Here is a 22,051-nt window from a genome sequence, read left to right on the forward strand (position 1 = left end):
CACACATTTAACATGAATCCTGTGGTTAGTGTGGGGGGGGGGGGGGGGGGGGGCGTCCCTCTCTCAGCTAAGGGGGTCCTTGGCCCTGAAAAAACGTTGAAGACCCCTGATCAAAGTGGTCTCTTACTGTAAGTGGCTGCAGGTGGGTGGATGCAGGCATCTGTACATACAGTTGAGGGGAGAGGACACACCATTATCACTTTAAAAGAATGCCAGCCACTTGACAGACAGACAGACAGACAGACAGACAGACAGACAGACAGGCAGGCAGGCAGGCAGGCAGGCAGGCAGGCAGGCAGGCAGGCAGACAGACAGACAGACAGACAGACAGACAGACAGACAGACAGAGGTGACAACCTGTCCATAATGTGACATCGTTGTAAACTTTGTTTTGTTCTATGATGCGGTAAGGCAAAAAAAAAAGAAGCTGAAATCACGTAAAACAAAGATGCCAAATGTCGAAAAGAGAAAACTCTTTGTTTGTTGTCCGAAAAATCACAGCTTTGACCTCTGGGGGGAAAAGTCAGCATTTGATAGACTGAGACACAGGGTTGTTTGGACACGCATAGATTTTAATATAAAGATGTGTTTATGAAATGTGATGTGACTGAGAATTAGAAGTCTGTTCAATTTTTTTATCATTTTTTTTAGAACACAATGAGTTGGTATTTGTATCTGCTTTTCTCTTTTCAATTCATTTTTTCCCCCATAATTCTGTTGTTGGTTTAGTTTAGTTGTTTTTGTTTACCCATCAATGTAATGTAATGACATTGTCTTTGTTCCTGTCGGTTTGTAGGTACGGAGGTGCATTTCATGTCGTCGACCTGTTTAGGATATTTCCATTTCTTAGCAGTATGAGAAGTGAAGGCAAAACTTCTCGCCCTTTGCGTGATTTCCCATGAAAAACGGGTGCATTTTGATAGCCTTAGTTGTTTAGGTTGGTTGAAGAGCGTAAAATGATGCTATGTTCACATTATGAACACGATTAGTGACACGAGTTACTAAAGCACTGCATGGCCAGCTACACCAGGGGTTCTCAACCCATGGGTCGCGACCCCTCGGGGGGTCGCGACCCATGGGTTGCGACCCCTCGGGGGGGGGTCGCCAAATTATTTTAGGGGGTCCCCAAATTATTAAAAAAAAAAAAAAAAAAAACGATTTAAAAAAATAGCAGACCTACAAGCTCGTAGCGCGCCACTCGGTGGCGCGCTATGAGCTTGTAGATCTGCTATTTTTCAATAGCTAAATTATAACAATGCTTAAAACACCAAAAGGGGTTCCCGCCCAAAATGGTTTAAGGTTATTGTAGCAGTCAATTTATATTGGGGGTCGGGAGGGGGCGGGGCGGGGGTCCCGAGACGTTGCCAAAGCATTTCCGGGGGTCCCCGGCCAAAAACGTTGAGAACCCCTGAGCTACACTGTCACTGTTGAAGCCAAGACAAAAGCACACAGTAGGCAGCCGCCTTTTTTAGGAGACCGGAATCAGGTTGGAGTCCATTCATTCCAATGGAAGAGTGAAAGTGCAACACAGCTTCTGAAGCATTCTCTAGCTCCATGCATGGTCACTGGACTAATATAGATATTGGACACAATCTTCCCAAGATCTTTATACTAAGATTTTTCCAGAGAGACAAATCAGGAGAAAATCGACTTTATTATCGACCTCTCTCTGTCCCAGCAACACACTCTTCACGGGAGCACCAGTAAACATAGGACGAGATGCAATTTCCAAAAAAATCAACCATCTTTGGTTGAAGTGTGAGAAAAATGTAAAAGGGAAATATATAAAGGCTTAGGGTTAAGAAGAACAGGGAACATAACTGGTCGAATGAGTTCAAACCAGCTCGGCATTTGTTTGTAGCTCGTTGTCACGCGCAGCTACTGTAGGTTCAGTCTGTGTCTTCAACGTCGCTGGCTTCCATTGAAAACGGCTTGTATAGCCTGTCTCTTTGTCGCTCCCAGTGTGAACGCAGCCTAAAAGGGACTTGCAAGCGTGAAGCGAGGAACGCAGGCGTTGTTGCCTGGATCAACGACAGGTCTCCTCCAGGTCTGTTGAAGAGGGGCGCGACAACGCAAGTGTAAAAAAAAAGAAGCTAAACAGAATCCAGGTCTGGTGAGTCGCGGGCGTGTGCACGTAACGAGCACGCGCGCAACAACTTCACGTAAATACGCTTGCGTTGTCGCACCGCGACTTCTCCGAGCAAAAACGCAGGTCTCATTGAAAATGAACTATATAGGTGCGTTTTATCGCTCGCCGTTTGCAAGGCCCTTAACAGATACTGTATATAGGTTTAACCGTTTGTCATGAGATGATGAACGGAAAACAAAGAAGGCTGAAATGTATGTGGTTCATGGCGGAATTCTTGAAAGGGGAAGCTTTGTGACTCTTTGACGTATGTTTATATGTACAGTTCTACTGAAGGTAGCTGCCAATGTACATGTATAACTTCAATCAAACCCTGACACTGTAACTTTGCCTGCATAACTTATATTTTATTGTCTTGCAAAACAATGGAAAAAAAAAAGAAAAGAGATAAAAAAGAAAAAACGACGACCTGAACTGAATGTATCGTGATTTTCTGCTTTCAATCCTTATCTACTGTACAGCGGTGGTTCCCAAAGTGGGGTCCGGGGACCCCCAGGGGTCCTTGAGGGAGTCCCAGGGGTCCCCAGCTAAATGATAGTTAGGAACCAAATGGACCCTTATGGGACTGTAACTCTGAGAGTGTACAAATGGAACCTAACGGGTGCGTTTGGTTCCATTTGTACACTCTCAGAGAGTTAAATTAACATTGATTTTACGATATAAGTTGGGGTCCCAGAGATAGAAATGCCATTAAATGGGGGTCCGTCCGTAGCCTAATGCATGTCGTTGGTCAAACTGGGGGTGCTCGAGATGAAAATGGTGGAGAATCAGTATCACTGAACCATAATAAAAATCTTCTCTTATGGAGGGGTCCCTGGCATATCCTTTCAAATGGGGGGTCCGCAGGGCTAATAGATGTCGATTTAGGGGTCCTCGACACGAAAAGGTTGATCTTCAGTATCAGAGAAATCTGCTCTTACAGAGAAAACACGCGATATTGGGGTAGCCTAATGGATTACATAGTAATAAATTAAAGCAGTGGTTCTCGAAGTGGGATCCGGGGACCCCCGCAGGGGTCCTTGAGCAAAATTGTTATAATAGGCTACTGTATAATATCAAAATTTAAGTTGAACCTCTTTGACCCTACACACATACAGAAGCATTTTGGGAAGAAAAAAAATGGAGCTCTACAAGCTCAAGTTCACGATGACGTGACACACTGTGAGCTTGTAGATCTGCACTTATTTTTTCTTCATGCGGGTCGACGCTTTGAGAGCTTGCAGGATCTATTTTCAAAGTATGCATATAGGGTTAATATAAGGACCCCACCTTGAGAAACACTGGGATAGGATGCTGCTCATTGTACATAATTGTTGCTGTCCGGAAGAAACCACCTATTTTAAATATATATATATATACCATTTTTAATTATAAATCAATGCTATTGAACACCCTTTACGTCAGCTGTTGGTAAAAAAATAAAATAAAAATGAACCAATGGAAAGTATTGCCTCAGCGAAAACCTCCCAACTCCATTGGATCCTCAAACTATCTGCCAAACCAGTTAACTCCACCCAGCATTTCTTTTTCTTCATATGAATCAGTGCTATTGAACACCTTTACGGTGTCTGTGTGTTGGTTAAAAAAGTAAAAGTACGGAATTGAAAATGTACTTGAGTAAAAGTACAAAAGTATCAGCATCAAAATGTACTTACTAAGTAAAAGTACTCATTGGGCAGAATGTGCCATTTCACAAGTTCAAAATGTGTACAAAATCTATTGAAAATAGCAGATCTACAAGCTCACAATGCGTCGCGACGCATCTACAAGCTCAAAACAAGTAGGTCATAAAACGTTAAAATATGGAGATAAGAAGCTTTCGGCCCTGACAGCAAACGTTAATATTATGCAACATTATACTCACATCTACAGAAGATAAGACGATCACAAGTTGATTTGTTTTATTTACAGACATACGTGACACATTAATCCATGCTTTAATAAGAGTCCAAAAATAAAAAAACGGGGACGGTCACTGGAGCAGGACGTCACTGGACTGGTCATGTGGCTTGAATGACCTATATGTCTTTAATGTTTTCATTTGTTTTTATTCTTATGTCATGTATTTAAAACCCATTTTGGGCGGGAACCCCTTTTGGTGTTGTAAGCATTATGGTACAGTTTAGCTATTGAAAAATAGCAGATCTACAAGTTCATAGCGCGGCACCGAGTGCCGCGCTATGAACTTGTAGGTCTGCTATTTTTGAAACTCAAATCTTTGCTTCTGGGGGGAGGTCCCTGGAACAACATATTTTCAGATGGGGGGTCGGCGGCCAATTACATATAATGTTGGGGCTCCTTGACATTAACAAGTTTGAGCACCACTGACATAGAAACATATAGGGTTTTCAGAAATCTGGATTTAGAAGGCATTTGTGGAATTGTCCTCGGGTATAAATGGGTTAAAGGCTTAGTTTTAGTTATAGTTGTATAGTTAGTTGTATTCATTATTTTATTATAATATTATGGGGGTATAGTCGGGGACCATATTCAACAAGCTCAGAAAACGCTGAAGATTTCTGTGGAATACAAAAATCACTGGGTGATATACAATACAAAAAAAAAACTATCGACATTTTCTCTATGATTGTTTATTTGTTTTAGTAGGTTTTATAAAAACACACACAATACAGTCTCAGTTAGTTATAACTGAAACAGGTCAGATATGACAAATAACACAAAGAATTTACTCACGCCGCACGTATTGAACAATTTTATACTTTTTTTTAAATAGCATGAATAGCTGATCTAAGCTTGTTGATAACCAGAATATAAGTAGTGAGGAGGGAGGCATTCTATCGCTTGTATTTTGCGAAGGGAAAAAAGATAAATCAGAAATGTGTCCGTTCAAATGGCCCATAACTATAAAACATACGTTTTTTTATGTCTAATAGTATAATCTAAGAGTCTAAGATCAGACGACATACATATTGAATGTGGTAGACATCCCATTTTGTAATGAAAACTCTGCATACTACAGTAGCATATATTGCACATTATTAAATGCCACGGGCATTGCAGGTCACATTTACCAGCGACAGTGGCAGAGAGAGAGAGAGAGAGAGAGAGAGAGAGAGAGAGAGAGAGAGAGAGAGAGAGAGAGAGAGAGAGAGAGAGAGAGGCCGACAACAGCAGCGGGGAGAAAACTCAACCGCAACACATCAGCTTTGGTTTAACATTTAAGCGTTTGGCACACATTATTATTGGACACGCACAGCGCAGGGTGGTGACAGGTCACACACTGGGCCTCATGGATTACCCAGGACGGGAACCCCTTTGGGGGTTTTAAGGATTACGTTATACTTTAAGCTATTGAAAAATAGCAGATATGCATTGCAAGCCAATAGCGCGCACGGAGTGCCGCGCTACGAGCTTGCAGATCTGCTGCGTTTGAAAAAAATCGTGAAAACATCATTATGCAAATTTCTTACATTATATTCTTTCACAGCGAACATTTTTAATTCAAATCTTTGCTTCTCGGAGGGTCCCCGAAACAACATATTTTCAGATGGGGGTCCGCGGCCGATTACATATATTTTTTAGGGTCCTTGACATGAAATAGTTTGAGCACCACTGATATACGTAGAAAGGTTTTTCAGAAAACTGTCATGATTCAGAAAACATTTTGTAGAATCTGTTCTCAGTCCTGAATGGATTAAAGCAAATTAAAAATAAAATCAGAAGCACTGTTGCTGTTCAAAAAAAGCCATATCTCAAACATGGGTGTGAATTTACTAAATTAATTCCCTGGCTGCTGAATTTGGGATCCGGTTTAGCAGACCTACAGGCTGAATTTGGGATCCGGTTTAGCAGACCTACAGGCTGAATTTGGGATCCGGTTTAGCAGACCTACAGGCTCATAGCGCGCCACTCGGTGGCGCGCTATGAGCTTGTAGATCTGCTATTTTTCAATAGCTAAAGCATAACATAATGCTAACACCAAAAGGGGTTCCCGCCCAAAACGGGTTAAGTTGCGTGTAAGAGATTCCAGGTAGCATGACGTGATGCTTTCTTGTCTCGCAGGAGCCTCAAAACCAGGTTGTTTCTTAGAACAAATACGAAAACAAATAATTGTGAAATGACATCTTCTTTACACCTTATTTTTGGCTGTGTACGATAGGTACAAACATTGAAAATGTACGGCTTTAGTTTAGACATACTATTGTCATTAGACCGACAACCTACCTCAAACCCTAACCTAACCATAACCACAAGCACGGGAGCAGCGCATGTTCGACCACATGTCTGACCGCTAATTCCGCATGTCGGTCCGTTGGTGTGTCTAATCTGCACACACACACACACACACACACACACACACACACACACACACACACACACACACACACACACACACACACACACACACACACACACACACACACACACACACACACACACACACACACACACACACACACACACACACACACACACACACACACACACACACACACACACAGTCCTAAATAATTAGCACAGTATGTAACGGTCCTCATGTTTTAGTGATATTGTTCTAAATCCATCTTCTTTCTGTTCTAAATACAACTAGAAATTGCATATTGAGGCTTTAAGATTCTTCAGTTTATATTAGGGGTTTTTATGGAAGATGCTTCTGAACATATATTCTATTTCTCTAATTCAAATACCCTTTAATCTTGAAATAATCCAATAACCAGAAATATCTAATAATCTACACGTTTGTGAGTTTGTAGCTATTTGAAGCTACGTTCATGTCATGAGTCATGGCATGAGTCATGTCATGACATGCAGACTTCTATACAATCCAAATGACTCAAGTCATGGCGATTGAGAACTTTAACCCATTTTGGGCGGGAACCCCTTTTGGTGTTTTAAACATTGTTATAATTTAGCTATTGAAAAAAAGCAAAATGTGGCACACATTTTGAATGTATATTCTTTCCGAGCGAACGTTTTTAACTCAAAACATTGCTTTTGGGGAGTCCCTGAAACAACATATTTTCAGATGGGGGTCGGCGGCCCATTTTATAAAATTTCTGGGTTCCTTGACATGAAACTGTTTGAGAACTACTGACATAGAAACATACAACAGAAAACTGTCAGCATTTAGAAGACAGTTGTAGAATCGTCCTCAGGTCTAAATGGGTTAACCCATGTGGGACCGGCCCGGTACCGGTTTGCTACTGGTCAGCTATCACTACAGGGCAAGCCACTACTAGTCCACTGAATTACAACGCATATTATCTATGTAATGACAATGACAGAATTACAAGATTAGGCAGCGTCCGCTCGAGCCACTGCTCGACGGGTTGGCAGCTTAACTGTCTCAGTGCCACAGGACGCCTTTGGACGCCTGCCCCTGGTGGCCGCGAGTGCCATTGGCGCCTTTGGACGCCTTTTTGAATATTCTGGAATATTTGGAATATATATATATATTTTTTTATCCATATTTTGAAAATTGCTCTAATCTGCGTGTCAGGTGATGACATGCAGATTACATGCACAATATAATTTCATTTTCTTTCTTTTATTTATAATGGGCTTCGGTGGCAACGAGGGCCAAAACTGGTGTTCACCAGGTGGCACTGAATTTAACAACTTGAGTTCTATATTATTCTTCGAACAACGGACGGACAGTGTTGTGAAAAAACAGCCTTACAATGATGTATAAAAAAAAATAAAATAAACAAACGTACAATCTGCAAAAGTCACACTGGGGTTTTTGGAACGCTTCTGGAAAATTGTGAAAATGTTCAACCTTTGTCATCAGATAATGGGCATAGTGTATCCTGAACCAGAAATGTGCACATACTGATACGGCAGGGCTAAACATGACAGAAATATCATATATTCGTATCTATGAATTCAGTGCAAAAAGGCCAGGAGGAGCCCCCAAAAGTCCTCGGGGGAGGGAGGCGACACACGTCTGATTCTAACACCGAGCGAGGCAGGCAGTGGAAACATGGCTGCCTCCCCACAGCCACAGATAACTAACCTGTTAAGCAGAACATACAACTACTACCATATACTGTATACAAAAATCACAATGATACATGCTCAAACATGCTGTGAATAATTGCCCCCACATACATGTACAGTAAAAAAAAGAATACAAATAATAATGTTATAAAAGTTACATAATTTGCTTTCTCAACTTTTTTTGGATAATTGTATCACAAGACATAACATACATACATATATACACGCGCACGTGCACGCGCACACACACACACACACACACACACACACACACACACACACACACACACACACACACACACACACACACACACACACACACACACACACACACACACACACACACACACACACACACACACACACACACACACACACAGTCCTAAATAATTAGCACAGTATGTAACGGTCCTCATGTTTTAGTGATATTGTTCTAAATCCATCTTCTTTCTGTTCTAAATACAACTAGAAATTGCATATTGAGGCTTTAAGATTCTTCAGTTTATATTAGGGGTTTTTATGGAAGATGCTTCTGAACATATATTCTATTTCTCTAATTCAAATACCCTTTAATCTTGAAATAATCCAATAACCAGAAATATCTAATAATCTACACGTTTGTGAGTTTGTAGCTATTTGAAGCTACGTTCATGTCATGAGTCATGGCATGAGTCATGTCATGACATGCAGACTTCTATACAATCCAAATGACTCAAGTCATGGCGATTGAGAACTTTAACCCATTTTGGGCGGGAACCCCTTTTGGTGTTTTAAACATTGTTATAATTTAGCTATTGAAAAAAAGCAAAATGTGGCACACATTTTGAATGTATATTCTTTCCGAGCGAACGTTTTTAACTCAAAACATTGCTTTTGGGGAGTCCCTGAAACAACATATTTTCAGATGGGGGTCGGCGGCCCATTTTATAAAATTTCTGGGTTCCTTGACATGAAACTGTTTGAGAACTACTGACATAGAAACATACAACAGAAAACTGTCAGCATTTAGAAGACAGTTGTAGAATCGTCCTCAGGTCTAAATGGGTTAACCCATGTGGGACCGGCCCGGTACCGGTTTGCTACTGGTCAGCTATCACTACAGGGCAAGCCACTACTAGTCCACTGAATTACAACGCATATTATCTATGTAATGACAATGACAGAATTACAAGATTAGGCAGCGTCCGCTCGAGCCACTGCTCGACGGGTTGGCAGCTTAACTGTCTCAGTGCCACAGGACGCCTTTGGACGCCTGCCCCTGGTGGCCGCGAGTGCCATTGGCGCCTTTGGACGCCTTTTTGAATATTCTGGAATATTTGGAATATATATATATATTTTTTTATCCATATTTTGAAAATTGCTCTAATCTGCGTGTCAGGTGATGACATGCAGATTACATGCACAATATAATTTCATTTTCTTTCTTTTATTTATAATGGGCTTCGGTGGCAACGAGGGCCAAAACTGGTGTTCACCAGGTGGCACTGAATTTAACAACTTGAGTTCTATATTATTCTTCGAACAACGGACGGACAGTGTTGTGAAAAAACAGCCTTACAATGATGTATAAAAAAAAATAAAATAAACAAACGTACAATCTGCAAAAGTCACACTGGGGTTTTTGGAACGCTTCTGGAAAATTGTGAAAATGTTCAACCTTTGTCATCAGATAATGGGCATAGTGTATCCTGAACCAGAAATGTGCACATACTGATACGGCAGGGCTAAACATGACAGAAATATCATATATTCGTATCTATGAATTCAGTGCAAAAAGGCCAGGAGGAGCCCCCAAAAGTCCTCGGGGGAGGGAGGCGACACACGTCTGATTCTAACACCGAGCGAGGCAGGCAGTGGAAACATGGCTGCCTCCCCACAGCCACAGATAACTAACCTGTTAAGCAGAACATACAACTACTACCATATACTGTATACAAAAATCACAATGATACATGCTCAAACATGCTGTGAATAATTGCCCCCACATACATGTACAGTAAAAAAAAGAATACAAATAATAATGTTATAAAAGTTACATAATTTGCTTTCTCAACTTTTTTTGGATAATTGTATCACAAGACATAACATACATACATATATACACGCGCACGCGCACGTGCACACACACACACACACACACACACACACACACACACACACACACACACACACACACACACACACACACACACACACACACACACACACACACACACACACACACACACACACACACACACACACACACACACACACACACACACACACACACACACACACACAGTCCTAAATAATTAGCACAGTATGTAACGGTCCTCATGTTTTAGTGATATTGTTCTAAATCCATCTTCTTTCTGTTCTAAATACAACTAGAAATTGCATATTGAGGCTTTAAGATTCTTCAGTTTATATTAGGGGTTTTTATGGAAGATGCTTCTGAACATATATTCTATTTCTCTAATTCAAATACCCTTTAATCTTGAAATAATCCAATAACCAGAAATATCTAATAATCTACACGTTTGTGAGTTTGTAGCTATTTGAAGCTACGTTCATGTCATGAGTCATGGCATGAGTCATGTCATGACATGCAGACTTCTATACAATCCAAATGACTCAAGTCATGGCGATTGAGAACTTTAACCCATTTTGGGCGGGAACCCCTTTTGGTGTTTTAAACATTGTTATAATTTAGCTATTGAAAAAAAGCAAAATGTGGCACACATTTTGAATGTATATTCTTTCCGAGCGAACGTTTTTAACTCAAAACATTGCTTTTGGGGAGTCCCTGAAACAACATATTTTCAGATGGGGGTCGGCGGCCCATTTTATAAAATTTCTGGGTTCCTTGACATGAAACTGTTTGAGAACTACTGACATAGAAACATACAACAGAAAACTGTCAGCATTTAGAAGACAGTTGTAGAATCGTCCTCAGGTCTAAATGGGTTAACCCATGTGGGACCGGCCCGGTACCGGTTTGCTACTGGTCAGCTATCACTACAGGGCAAGCCACTACTAGTCCACTGAATTACAACGCATATTATCTATGTAATGACAATGACAGAATTACAAGATTAGGCAGCGTCCGCTCGAGCCACTGCTCGACGGGTTGGCAGCTTAACTGTCTCAGTGCCACAGGACGCCTTTGGACGCCTGCCCCTGGTGGCCGCGAGTGCCATTGGCGCCTTTGGACGCCTTTTTGAATATTCTGGAATATTTGGAATATATATATATTTTTTTTTATCCATATTTTGAAAATTGCTCTAATCTGCGTGTCAGGTGATGACATGCAGATTACATGCACAATATAATTTCATTTTCTTTCTTTTATTTATAATGGGCTTCGGTGGCAACGAGGGCCAAAACTGGTGTTCACCAGGTGGCACTGAATTTAACAACTTGAGTTCTATATTATTCTTCGAACAACGGACGGACAGTGTTGTGAAAAAACAGCCTTACAATGATGTATAAAAAAAAATAAAATAAACAAACGTACAATCTGCAAAAGTCACACTGGGGTTTTTGGAACGCTTCTGGAAAATTGTGAAAATGTTCAACCTTTGTCATCAGATAATGGGCATAGTGTATCCTGAACCAGAAATGTGCACATACTGATACGGCAGGGCTAAACATGACAGAAATATCATATATTCGTATCTATGAATTCAGTGCAAAAAGGCCAGGAGGAGCCCCCAAAAGTCCTCGGGGGAGGGAGGCGACACACGTCTGATTCTAACACCGAGCGAGGCAGGCAGTGGAAACATGGCTGCCTCCCCACAGCCACAGATAACTAACCTGTTAAGCAGAACATACAACTACTACCATATACTGTATACAAAAATCACAATGATACATGCTCAAACATGCTGTGAATAATTGCCCCCACATACATGTACAGTAAAAAAAAGAATACAAATAATAATGTTATAAAAGTTACATAATTTGCTTTCTCAACTTTTTTTGGATAATTGTATCACAAGACATAACATACATACATATATACACGCGCACGTGCACGCGCACACACACGCGCACACACACACAGTTTTACGTTTATATTAAAGTTTTTTTTCCGTATCAACTCATGCATCAAGGGGTTTCGCTGTTAAAGGGTTGTATAAGGTTTGGTGTTTTTTATGCACTGATAATGCAAGTTTTCCAGTAGGCTAATATAACACTTAACACTGAAATGAGTTTTTGAGCTAAAGCTGGTGTGGTACATTTATTGTACTCTGTCCTTAATTAACAAACGAATTAATAAGAAGTGCATTTAAAAAAGAGAAACCTTCACCCATCAGGAACATGATTAGTTGATTCCATGTTTAGGTCCCAGGAATGAATGTTCATGACAACACAATGTTGTACACTAGTATAAGATCACTTTTTTTAAACCTATTTTATAGGTTATAACAAGAAGGGTGTGCTGCTGCAAAAAAAAAGGAGCAGTTTTCTAAACATTTTCCACCTATTGTGACTAGGGTTGGACCCTTAAGGGTCCATTTGGGTGGTTCCATTTGAACACCCCAAGAGATATGATGGTCCTTGGGTTAGTTTGAGAACCAACGGTATTGTCATTCTCTCAGCAGGCGTGAAGTCCAGTCCAGTGAAGTCCAGTCCAGATACCAGCTCTGATCGTGGGATAAAAAGCAGTTCCGGAAAATGCAGTTCCAAATGTGACGGAAACCGATTCCAGTTCCAGATTCCAGTTCCGCGTCGCAACCATAATAATGAAATCCTCTCAATAGGCACGCCAAAAAACAGCCGAGCTAAATTTGGTGAAAAAGGTTCGCTGTGGACGGTGAAGAAAGCGGTCAAAGTACAGCAGTAAGTAAGTAACTCGAGTCCTCACAGAACCAGCTGGGTTTTTTTTAAAGTGTTTGGGCACATTCACACGGAGTCCGTTTGATTCAAAGTGTTCCCGGTGGCGACTATACCTCCATGTGGTCCCGGGAACGGTTGGTGTTGGTGTGATCCACTCCGGGGGGAACGGTACGCAGCATTCACACTAAACCACAACATCTGCCAAGTGGTCCCTGAGTGTGCACGTACCCGGGGTTATAGTGTGAATCTGCCCTTTAACACTAGAGAGTCTGTGAGGTCTTTTTCTGACCCATTTTGAGATTTTGAAGTTGATTATCGTTGCCCGTGAAGCTCTCAGAAGACTTTTCCTAAATATTCCACTCAAATCATCAGGTTGTTTTTTTTTTTTTCATTTTTTTTTTTCTAAAAATGATTTTAGGCATACTTATACCATCCCTGCCTATTCGTTTTGGGTCATAATGACCCCTGCCGCCCTTCCTCCCCCCACGGGAGTGGACTTCACAGTTCACACCTCCAGACAGCTGTCATTGTTCAAGTTAAAAGACAATGGCTCTACCCCACTGGGTTGAAGGTGTCAAAGCGTCTGAAGACAGTAGCCAATAACATTAAAAAAAAAGTTTCAGCTTGTGTGGTAGGTGGCCTTACTTCAGTCATGCGAGTGTTTTAATTCTTAAAGTCCGTCTACGTCCACTCACTGGCCTTGGAACGCCTCGGGATCCCCCCCCCCCCCCACCCCCCCCAGGAGGAAGTTACTAATGTTGCTCTGGAAAAGGGATGTCTGTTGCCCCTGCGACCTGACTCCGGATAAGCGTTTTTTTTTTTTTTAAACAAAAAAAACGGATGGATGGATTATCAATTCTTATAGACCGTCTGCGTGACGTCGTTGAGCGTGAACTGCACGAAGGCGATGCGCTCCAGCTCGCTCTCCACGCCGCACTCCATCAGCAGCGAGAAGCGCTCGGCGCCCGCGTCGTAGGCCAGGTCCGAGTAGCCGGCGGGCCCGGCGTGCACGATCCACGGCGAGTCCCAGCCCGACGAGTGCAGCGGCGAGCGGTTCAGGTACACGCCCATGTCGCGCCGGCTGCGCCCCCGGCTGGTCGGGTGCGTGAAAAGCAGCCAGGTCTGCGCGTCCGACGACAGCAGCGACGTGCTGCCACCGCGGCCGCTCGCCGCGTCGTCGTTCACCACGAACTCCGGCGCCGGGAAGCCCACCACGCTGCCCTGTGGGTGTGTGTGACGGAGATTTTTAAGAACGGTGGTTTTCAAACCTTTTTTAAACCCATTTTGGGGCGAGAACCCCTTTTGGTGTTTTTCAGCATTGTGTTATACTTTAGCTATTGAAAAATAGCAGATCTACAAGCTCATAGCGCGGCACCGAGTGCCGCGCTACGAGCTCGTAGGTCTGCTATTTTTGAAAAATCGTGAAAATGCGGCACAAATCTTTGAATATATATTCTTTCAGAGCGAACGTTTTTAACTCAAATCTTTGCTATTCTGAGGGGTTCCTGGAACAACATATTTTCAGATGGGGGGGCCGGTGGCCAATTACATATCCTTTTTGGGGTTCTTGACATGAAATATTGAGCAACGCTGATAGAGAAACAGGTATTTCAGAAAACTGTCAGAATTTAGAAGACATTTTTTTAATTTGGACGTCAGGCATCAAGGTCCATTATTTATTCTGCATTTGAGCCACGGACCACCGTCTGATGAGATTTTGCCTCTTTGTTGTTGCTGTATTGATGTGGAGCCATTAGGAGATATAACAGTTGATCAAAATAACAATTATTTTACATTCTCTAATTGTGTCAGAATCCTTGAAAAATTAAGTGATGCAGATTTTTTTTAACAAAAAAATTTAGTCTTGAGAGTGTAAAATGAAACCAAATGGAGCCATAAGGGTCCATTTGGTTTCATTTTACACTCTGAAGAGTTGAAGATATATAAGGGTCCATTTGGTTACCAACTCTGTTTAGCTGGGGACCACCAGGAACCCCCTCAAGGACCACTGGTTGAAAACCACCGTTTTAGAACATACATGGGAAACTGGCCCCACCTTCACTTATTGTGGCCCTCAGGTTAATATCACAATAGCCTATATTATTGATTAATCAGCTGTTACAATTCCAAAACATGCAAACATGACCTGCTTTAATTACTTCAGCCTGAATTAGTATCTTAATGACTAGTATTAAAATGTTATTGTCTTTTTTTTATGTCCAATGTATTTGTATTTAGTTCATGAAGTTAACATTACTACATTTGAAATTAAATGAAAATGTTACTTTTCAGCATTCCAATTAAAAAATAGCAAAAAAAAAATCAGGATTTCAATTCAAATATAGTAAAAATAGCTGAAGTACAAGCTCAAACCGGCTATTTTTGCTACGACGGGAATATGCAATGTGGCCCTCTGGAGTGAGTGTGGGACTATAGAGCGTCGCAGTCCCGCCCCCTTTCATGACGACGCCAGGCCCAGGAAATAATTCTCAATGCATTTTTCCCATAGACATTTCAAAACGTATTTATTTAAAGACCTTATAAGCGTCGTACAAAGCCAACTCGAGTCGTGACAAATCATGACAACAAACACAATATTTTGGACCAAACAAATAATTACAAAGAAGAAAAACAACAAAAAAAGTTTCTTCTTCTTTCTAATTATTTGTTCGGCCCAAAAAATTGTGTTTGTTGTCATGATTTGTCACAACTCGAGTTGGCTTTGTACGACGCTTAGAAGGTATTTAAATAAATACTTTTTGAAAGGTCTATGAGAAAAATGAACGGGGAATCATTTCCTGGGCCCTGGAAGGGGGGGGCGGGACTGCGACGCTCTATAGTGGCCCTCTGGAGTGAGTGTGGAACTATAGTGGCCTTCTCCATAGTCCAAGTTGCCCACCGCTGTTTTAGAATACCAGATAGATTGCTAACTATATGTATTATTATTCTGTATTTGCCAATCTACATTCAATGCTCAGTCAGCCATTTTTGTGCCCATTCTATAGCTCAACTACGGCTGTCGGTGTACTGACCTGAGACTCCCTCCATGCTCACTATCAGTCAGTTACCGAATGTGTACTTGTTTAACGATTTTGTGCGTCATCCTATATATTCTATATATACATCCTATATCATTCCGAATATTTTCACCGGCCGAATATTCGGTGCATCGCTACATTCTCGACACCTCACCCGTGACACGGACATTCGTGTTGTCTTCCACCATACCTGGCAGCCGCCGTGGCGTTGCTCCACCAGTTTGGGGCTGGCGCGCGGCCGGTCGAAGTAGAGGCCGCTGTTGGCGCTCAGCGCCTCCAGCCGGTGGCCGCGGGTGTTGCGGGCGTTGCAGTAGACGTGGCTGCGGCCCTCGTGGTCGATGATCTCCGCCATCTCGCACTCGCACGAGCTCCCCTGGAGCATGGTGCCCAGGTGCCACGACTGGCCCAGGTCGTCGCTGTACACGGAGAAGGCCCGCGGGTGCACGGTGAACGGCACGGGGAAGGAGAAGCACCTGGAGTATAGAGGTGGGTGAAATTAATCCATACGGCAATGGGCTCGATATGCACACACGCCATTTTGGAAAGAACTTGGGCGCCTTCCCCTACTTCTTTAACACGTTTAGGCGTGACGTCGAAATTGAAAAAAATTTCTTTAAATCATGAACATTTTCTGAAAAACCTATTTTTTTTCCTATGTCAGTAGTTCTCAGTATTTCATGTCAAGGACGCAAAAAATTATATGTGTTTGGCCGCCGACCCCCCATCTGAAAATATATTGTTCCAGGCCCCTCAGAAGCAAAGATTTGAGTCAGTTCGCTCTGAAAGAATATACATTCAAAGATTTGCGCCACATTTTCACGACTTTTCAAAAATAGCACGCCACTCGGTGGCGCGCTATGAGCTTGTAGATCTGCTATTTTTCAATAGCTAAAGTTTAAAACACCAAAAGGGGTTCCCGCCCAAAATGGGTTAACAGGTGTTACCGATGATAATAACGAAGGCTCTGTTCCATTCTGGTCAAACAGAGTCAGGGTGCTGCTAATATTGCGCACGTTGGTTCACTGGAGACCCTCTGCTACTGTACACCAGTGGGTCTCAAAGTGTGCTCGAGTGCGTTCCAAATGGCCCCGTACAGGTGTGTAACCCTTACGGGTCCATTTTTTTTGTTGAAATGTTATCAACTAAGATTCTCAAATTGATTTGGAAACTTTACATTTTCTGACAATGAATGTGTCAAAACATCGGCAATCGGTGGTCGAGCACTCTGCAAAAAGTAAATTCAGTAGGACACGCGGCCATTATTCGAAGTCAACGCGTATCGGGAACTCGCGATACATATCGCATCGTGGCCTCTGTATGGTGACACGTATCCATACTCTAGGGCATTCACTTCTATTAATTTTGACTAGTTGACTAGTTGCCTAGTTTACTAGTCGACTAGTAGTTTAACTACCTTATCTAAAAAAGATTTTTTTTAAATAAATATTTGTACATTTAAAAACTGTGTACATTTTTCTTATCAACTAGTCAACTAGTACCAACAAGGTCGACTAGTGGATTTACTAGTCGACTAGAACGCTTAACCCATTTTGGGGGCGGGAACCCCTTTTGGTGTATAAAGCATTATGTTATACTTTAGCTATTGAAAAATAGCAGATCTACAAGCCCATAGCGCGCCACCGAGTGGCGCGCTATGAACTTGTAGGTCTGCTATTTTTGTAACCACTGACATAGAAACATGGGTATTTCAGAAAACTGTCAGAATTTAGAATAGAAGACATTTTTTTAAATGTCGACGTCAGGCCTAAATGGGTCAATGCCCCCCCCCCCCCCCCAGCCCTATAACTAACCTGAAGCGGATGTAGTAGGCGTAGGCCGGGATGATGAGCCGCCCCCCCGCCAGCTGGATGCCGTGCCCCGGGCCCACGCCGAACGTGGCCCAGCGCCGCACCGTCTTGCCGATCACGCCGTCCGTCAGGTCCCGCGCGGCGCCCCAGGTGCGGCCGTGGTCCTGGCTGCTCACGCAGCACAGGCGCGCCTGGTTCCGGCCCGTGATGATCTGCCGGCCCTCGGGCGTGTCCGACAGCACGCAGATGAAGAACAGGAAGAGCGTGCGGCTGCTCCGCTCGTACACGGGGCACGGGTTCATGGTGCGGTGGTCCGGCAGGCGCGCCGTCTGCAGCTCCTCGCAAGCGGACCACTTTAACAGCACAACACAACACACGGTAATGACAAAACACACATGAGCAACACCTATAGAGAGTATGCGCGTGACATCATCATCAAACCAGGAAGTTATGCAGGAATGCCTACCAAGTGGCAAAAAACTACTTTCTGGCCTTGACAGCCCATACCTGTACATCCACACAGAAAAGTCATATCTGATGCATTAAACAACGTTACACAATGTTAAACTCACTTTGCATGTTGCTTTGCCACTCGATTTGCCACTCGATGTGCCATTCACTTTAAGCATGCGCATACCCTCTATAGGTTCACCGCCAGCTAAAGGAGCACTTCAACGCATTCAGAACGGGAAGCCCTTATGGTGTTTTTAAGCATTATGTTATACTTTAGCCATTGGAAAAATAGCAGATCTACAAGCTCGTAGCGTGGCACGAGCGCGAATCTTTGAATATATATTCTTTCAGAGCGAAGTTTTTTAACTCAAATCTTTGCTTATGGGGGAGTCCCTGGAACAACATATTTTCAGATGGGGGTCGGCGGCCAAATACAGATAATTCTGGGGGTCCTTGACATGAAAAGGGTTGAACGGACATAGAAACATAGGATTTAGAAGCCTTTTTTTTTTTTTTTTTTTTTTTTTTAGAATCGGCCTCAGGTCTAAATGGGTTAACCGGACACCACACAGTAAATGACAAACACACGAGCAACAACTATAGGTTCATCAGCTATAGAGCATAGCAGTCTAAGCAGTGGCCGTGGTTTTCTGGACCCCCTGAAAGATCGGCCATTCATATTTTTCCCCATAGAGATTTACTAAAAATATTGATATCAATTACTTTAAGCTTGCATCCGCGACATGCGTTGCGTTGCGTTGCGTTGCGTTCCCGCGTGCGCGGGTAGGGTTAGGTTAGTGTTTGGGTACAGGGTGTCGGACTAGTGAATGTCGGACTCTTGGTATGTCGGAAAACAAATGCCTGCACCCTTTTGGCTGTGTAGTGTGTTCCATAGTTTTCTTTTCAAATATGATCATTTTAAGCCTCCGGACTCCGGTGTGATAATTTAAAATGTCCCATCTGGCAGCACTGCTGGATTGACCAAATGGATGTTGAAATTGCACACAGCCAGCATGGAACCGACCGTTGGCACATGCAGGGAGTGAGGATGCCAATTCTTCACTTTTCCCATACTGTATATATTATATACGCCATTTATTGGCATTTCTGTGAACTCTCACTTCAATTAAGACTGCTGTGGGTGGACAGACACAGGGGGAGCGAGGCGTGGGACCGGTGCCAGAGTTCAGTGATTGGCAGGTGTTTCCAATTGTCTAATTAGTAGCGCACACTCTGGACTTGGGCTCAGGGCCGCGAGCGCACGCACGCACGCACGCATGCAAAATACCAGAGAGAAAGCCCGCAGACAGAGAGAGATGGTTATTTATAAAGGGCTTTGGTTTTAAAGACAGCAAGAAAGGCAGGCCTACTGTAGGCTATATAGAGCACCAAAGTCTGACGTAATTACGCATCCTTCCTGGGTCGTCATGCCCACGTGACTGACGCTAACAACAGGGCAGGTACTGTTCAAACCCCCAGAGTGATATAAAATAAATTGAATAACCACCACAACAAGCAAGTTCACAACATTACACTGGTATTGAGCTTGTTACAGACTGTCTAAATGGGGCCTTAGACAAGTCATGTTATGCTTGGTTGTGCAAAAACCGTTCCAAAATGACCACCGACCTGCACAGAGCCGTCGTCCTGCTGCGTCCCCCTCCTCAGCACCAGGACCTTGGCGTCGCTGTCCGAGGGGGAGGACCTCTCCTCGGCGAAGGCCAGGAAGGTGGCCGAGTCCCTCAGGTAGATGAGGGCGGGGATGCGGTAGGTGAGACCCCCGGGGCCCGGCTGCTTCTCAAACAGGGTGGTCTTCACCGGCGGCTCCACAGCGCCGCCCCTGCTGCTGGAGGGCCTGTTCCCCATGATGACGACGATGATGATGATGATGATGATGAGGGTGTTCCTCCTGCACCAAACAAAAGCACCCATGTTTAACCCATTTAGACGTGACAGTACGACAGCCGGATTTTCCGGAAGTCCATTATTTGTCAATGGGACCCGGCAACTACAGTACTGGCGATAGAGGCGATAGCAGGCGAACAGGCGACGGTCGAAAAGTGGGCGGAGGAACGTCGGCCGAAAAGATAAAAATAATTAATTTGGGCGATAGTGGGCGATTGGGTGAGGACGATTCTAAAAAAAATTAAAAAGTCTTCTAAATCCTAAAGGTTTTTTGAAAAACATATGTTTCTATGTCGGTGGTGCTCAACCTTTTTCATGTCGACAAGAACCCCCAGAATTATCTGTATTTGGCCACGGAACCCCATCTGAAAATATGTTGTTCCAGGGACCCCCCCCAAGGAAGCAAAGATTTGAGTTAAAAACGTTCGCTCTGAAAGTATATATATATTTCAGTCTCTCTTGTAGCAAAAACATAAGAGTAACTCAAATTAATTGGACAGCCAACTCGTGCTGCACCATCCTTGCTCAAATGTACAAATGAGATCGCATAGGTGTCTGAATCTAGAATTCAGATTGCGATCTATTTTCAATTAATTGTGCAGCACTTAGTGGTGCAAGAATATTATTAATTCTTGAACGAATGGATCTAATCAACGCTAAAAAAAATATACATGGGGATTAGAATAGAAAGAAAATAAGCGTGCTAGGAGCTTGTAGTTAGGTGTTTTTTTGCATGACACTGTTGTATGAAATGGTAGCCTATAGGTCAAATGGTGCTACATCTGACAAATCGATTTATAGATTATTATTATTACTTGTATCTATTACAACACCTTCAAGATTATTTGATTAAAAAGTAAGCAGACTATTTACTAAACAATTCAAAGTAGGGTCCAGGGACCCCCATGGCCCTCTGAGGTGGTTCCAGGGGGTCAGCAAAATGAGGGCCAGAGCACCTCACAGAGATTGTTTGGCTATTTTCTTTGTAATATTTGTCTAACATGTACTGTACAGGGATACCATGTTGTTGATTTCAAATGGCAGAGTGAAAGTGTCTCCCCTACCAACAGTTGTATAATTCATTAGCCTATCTATGTCGAATCTAAAGATCTCTTATGCCATGATCACACTCCCTGGCACCAGATCTATTCAAATTGTGGGGTCCGCGACTTAATATACAATCAACGTGGAGGTCCTTGACATAACAAATGTACAAATGTACTTACACACAGTGCAAGCAAAATCCACATATCGTGTTGCGGCCCCTATATCTGCACGATACATTTCCAATGCCACATTGTATCCACCATATCCAGTACACATTATGGCAGCTGTCAGATTAATAAATGGCGTATTATTAAACAATCAATATCTGTACATTTACCTTCACATGGACGCAGAGCTCAGTGTGTTTTATATGGTCATCATTTAAATGAACGGCTCGTGATGTTCCTGTGATGCTGATGATCTCAAGTCCAACAACAAGTCACGTTCAGTGCAGCACCACGTTCCCTGTTTGTTCTGCCTCTGCCGACGGATCAGCCTTTGATCGGAACGTCAAAGTACACTGCTATCGTATCTATAATATTGTCTATAGATGTATTGGAAACATGTCGTTCATTGCCTGTTATCGTCTCGTGCGTGGTGCAGACAGACAAACAGACAGACAGACAGTTAGATTCCTCCAGCTGCAGCAAAACAAGTTGCTGGCTAGCTGCTGCTCACATACATATACGGCGCATGCGCGACGGTCTGTCAAAATAAAAGCTTCTCGCATAAATATAATCCTTTTTATTTTATTTTTTTGTTATTTGCTGCTTGTGTTGTGGTGGGGGTGAGTTTTGCTTTATCAGCAACACCCCTTCCTACGGATACATATAGATGTGTTTTTAATTTAAATGTATTGTAGGATATGG

General features: G+C 42.9%; 1 protein-coding gene across 1 annotated transcript; it reads right to left on the reverse strand.

Annotated features, from left to right (window-relative positions):
* Positions 1–13,723: 13,723 nt before the first annotated feature.
* LOC306927637 (sialidase-3-like) lies at positions 13,724–21,814 on the reverse strand. The gene is made up of 5 exons (XM_079507439.1): positions 21,520–21,814; positions 19,860–20,139; positions 17,781–18,130; positions 16,160–16,442; positions 13,724–14,152 (listed from the first exon to the last, which is right to left on the reverse strand). The coding sequence occupies exons 2-5, from the start codon at positions 20,094–20,096 to the stop codon at positions 13,784–13,786; spliced, it is 1,239 nt and encodes a 412-aa protein (XP_079363565.1). The 5' UTR covers positions 20,097–20,139; positions 21,520–21,814; the 3' UTR covers positions 13,724–13,783.
* Positions 21,815–22,051: the final 237 nt, after the last annotated feature.

The sequence above is a fragment of the Electrona antarctica genome (genome assembly GCF_951216825.1).
Source record: "Electrona antarctica genome assembly, chromosome: 8".
NCBI lineage: Eukaryota > Metazoa > Chordata > Actinopteri > Myctophiformes > Myctophidae > Electrona > Electrona antarctica.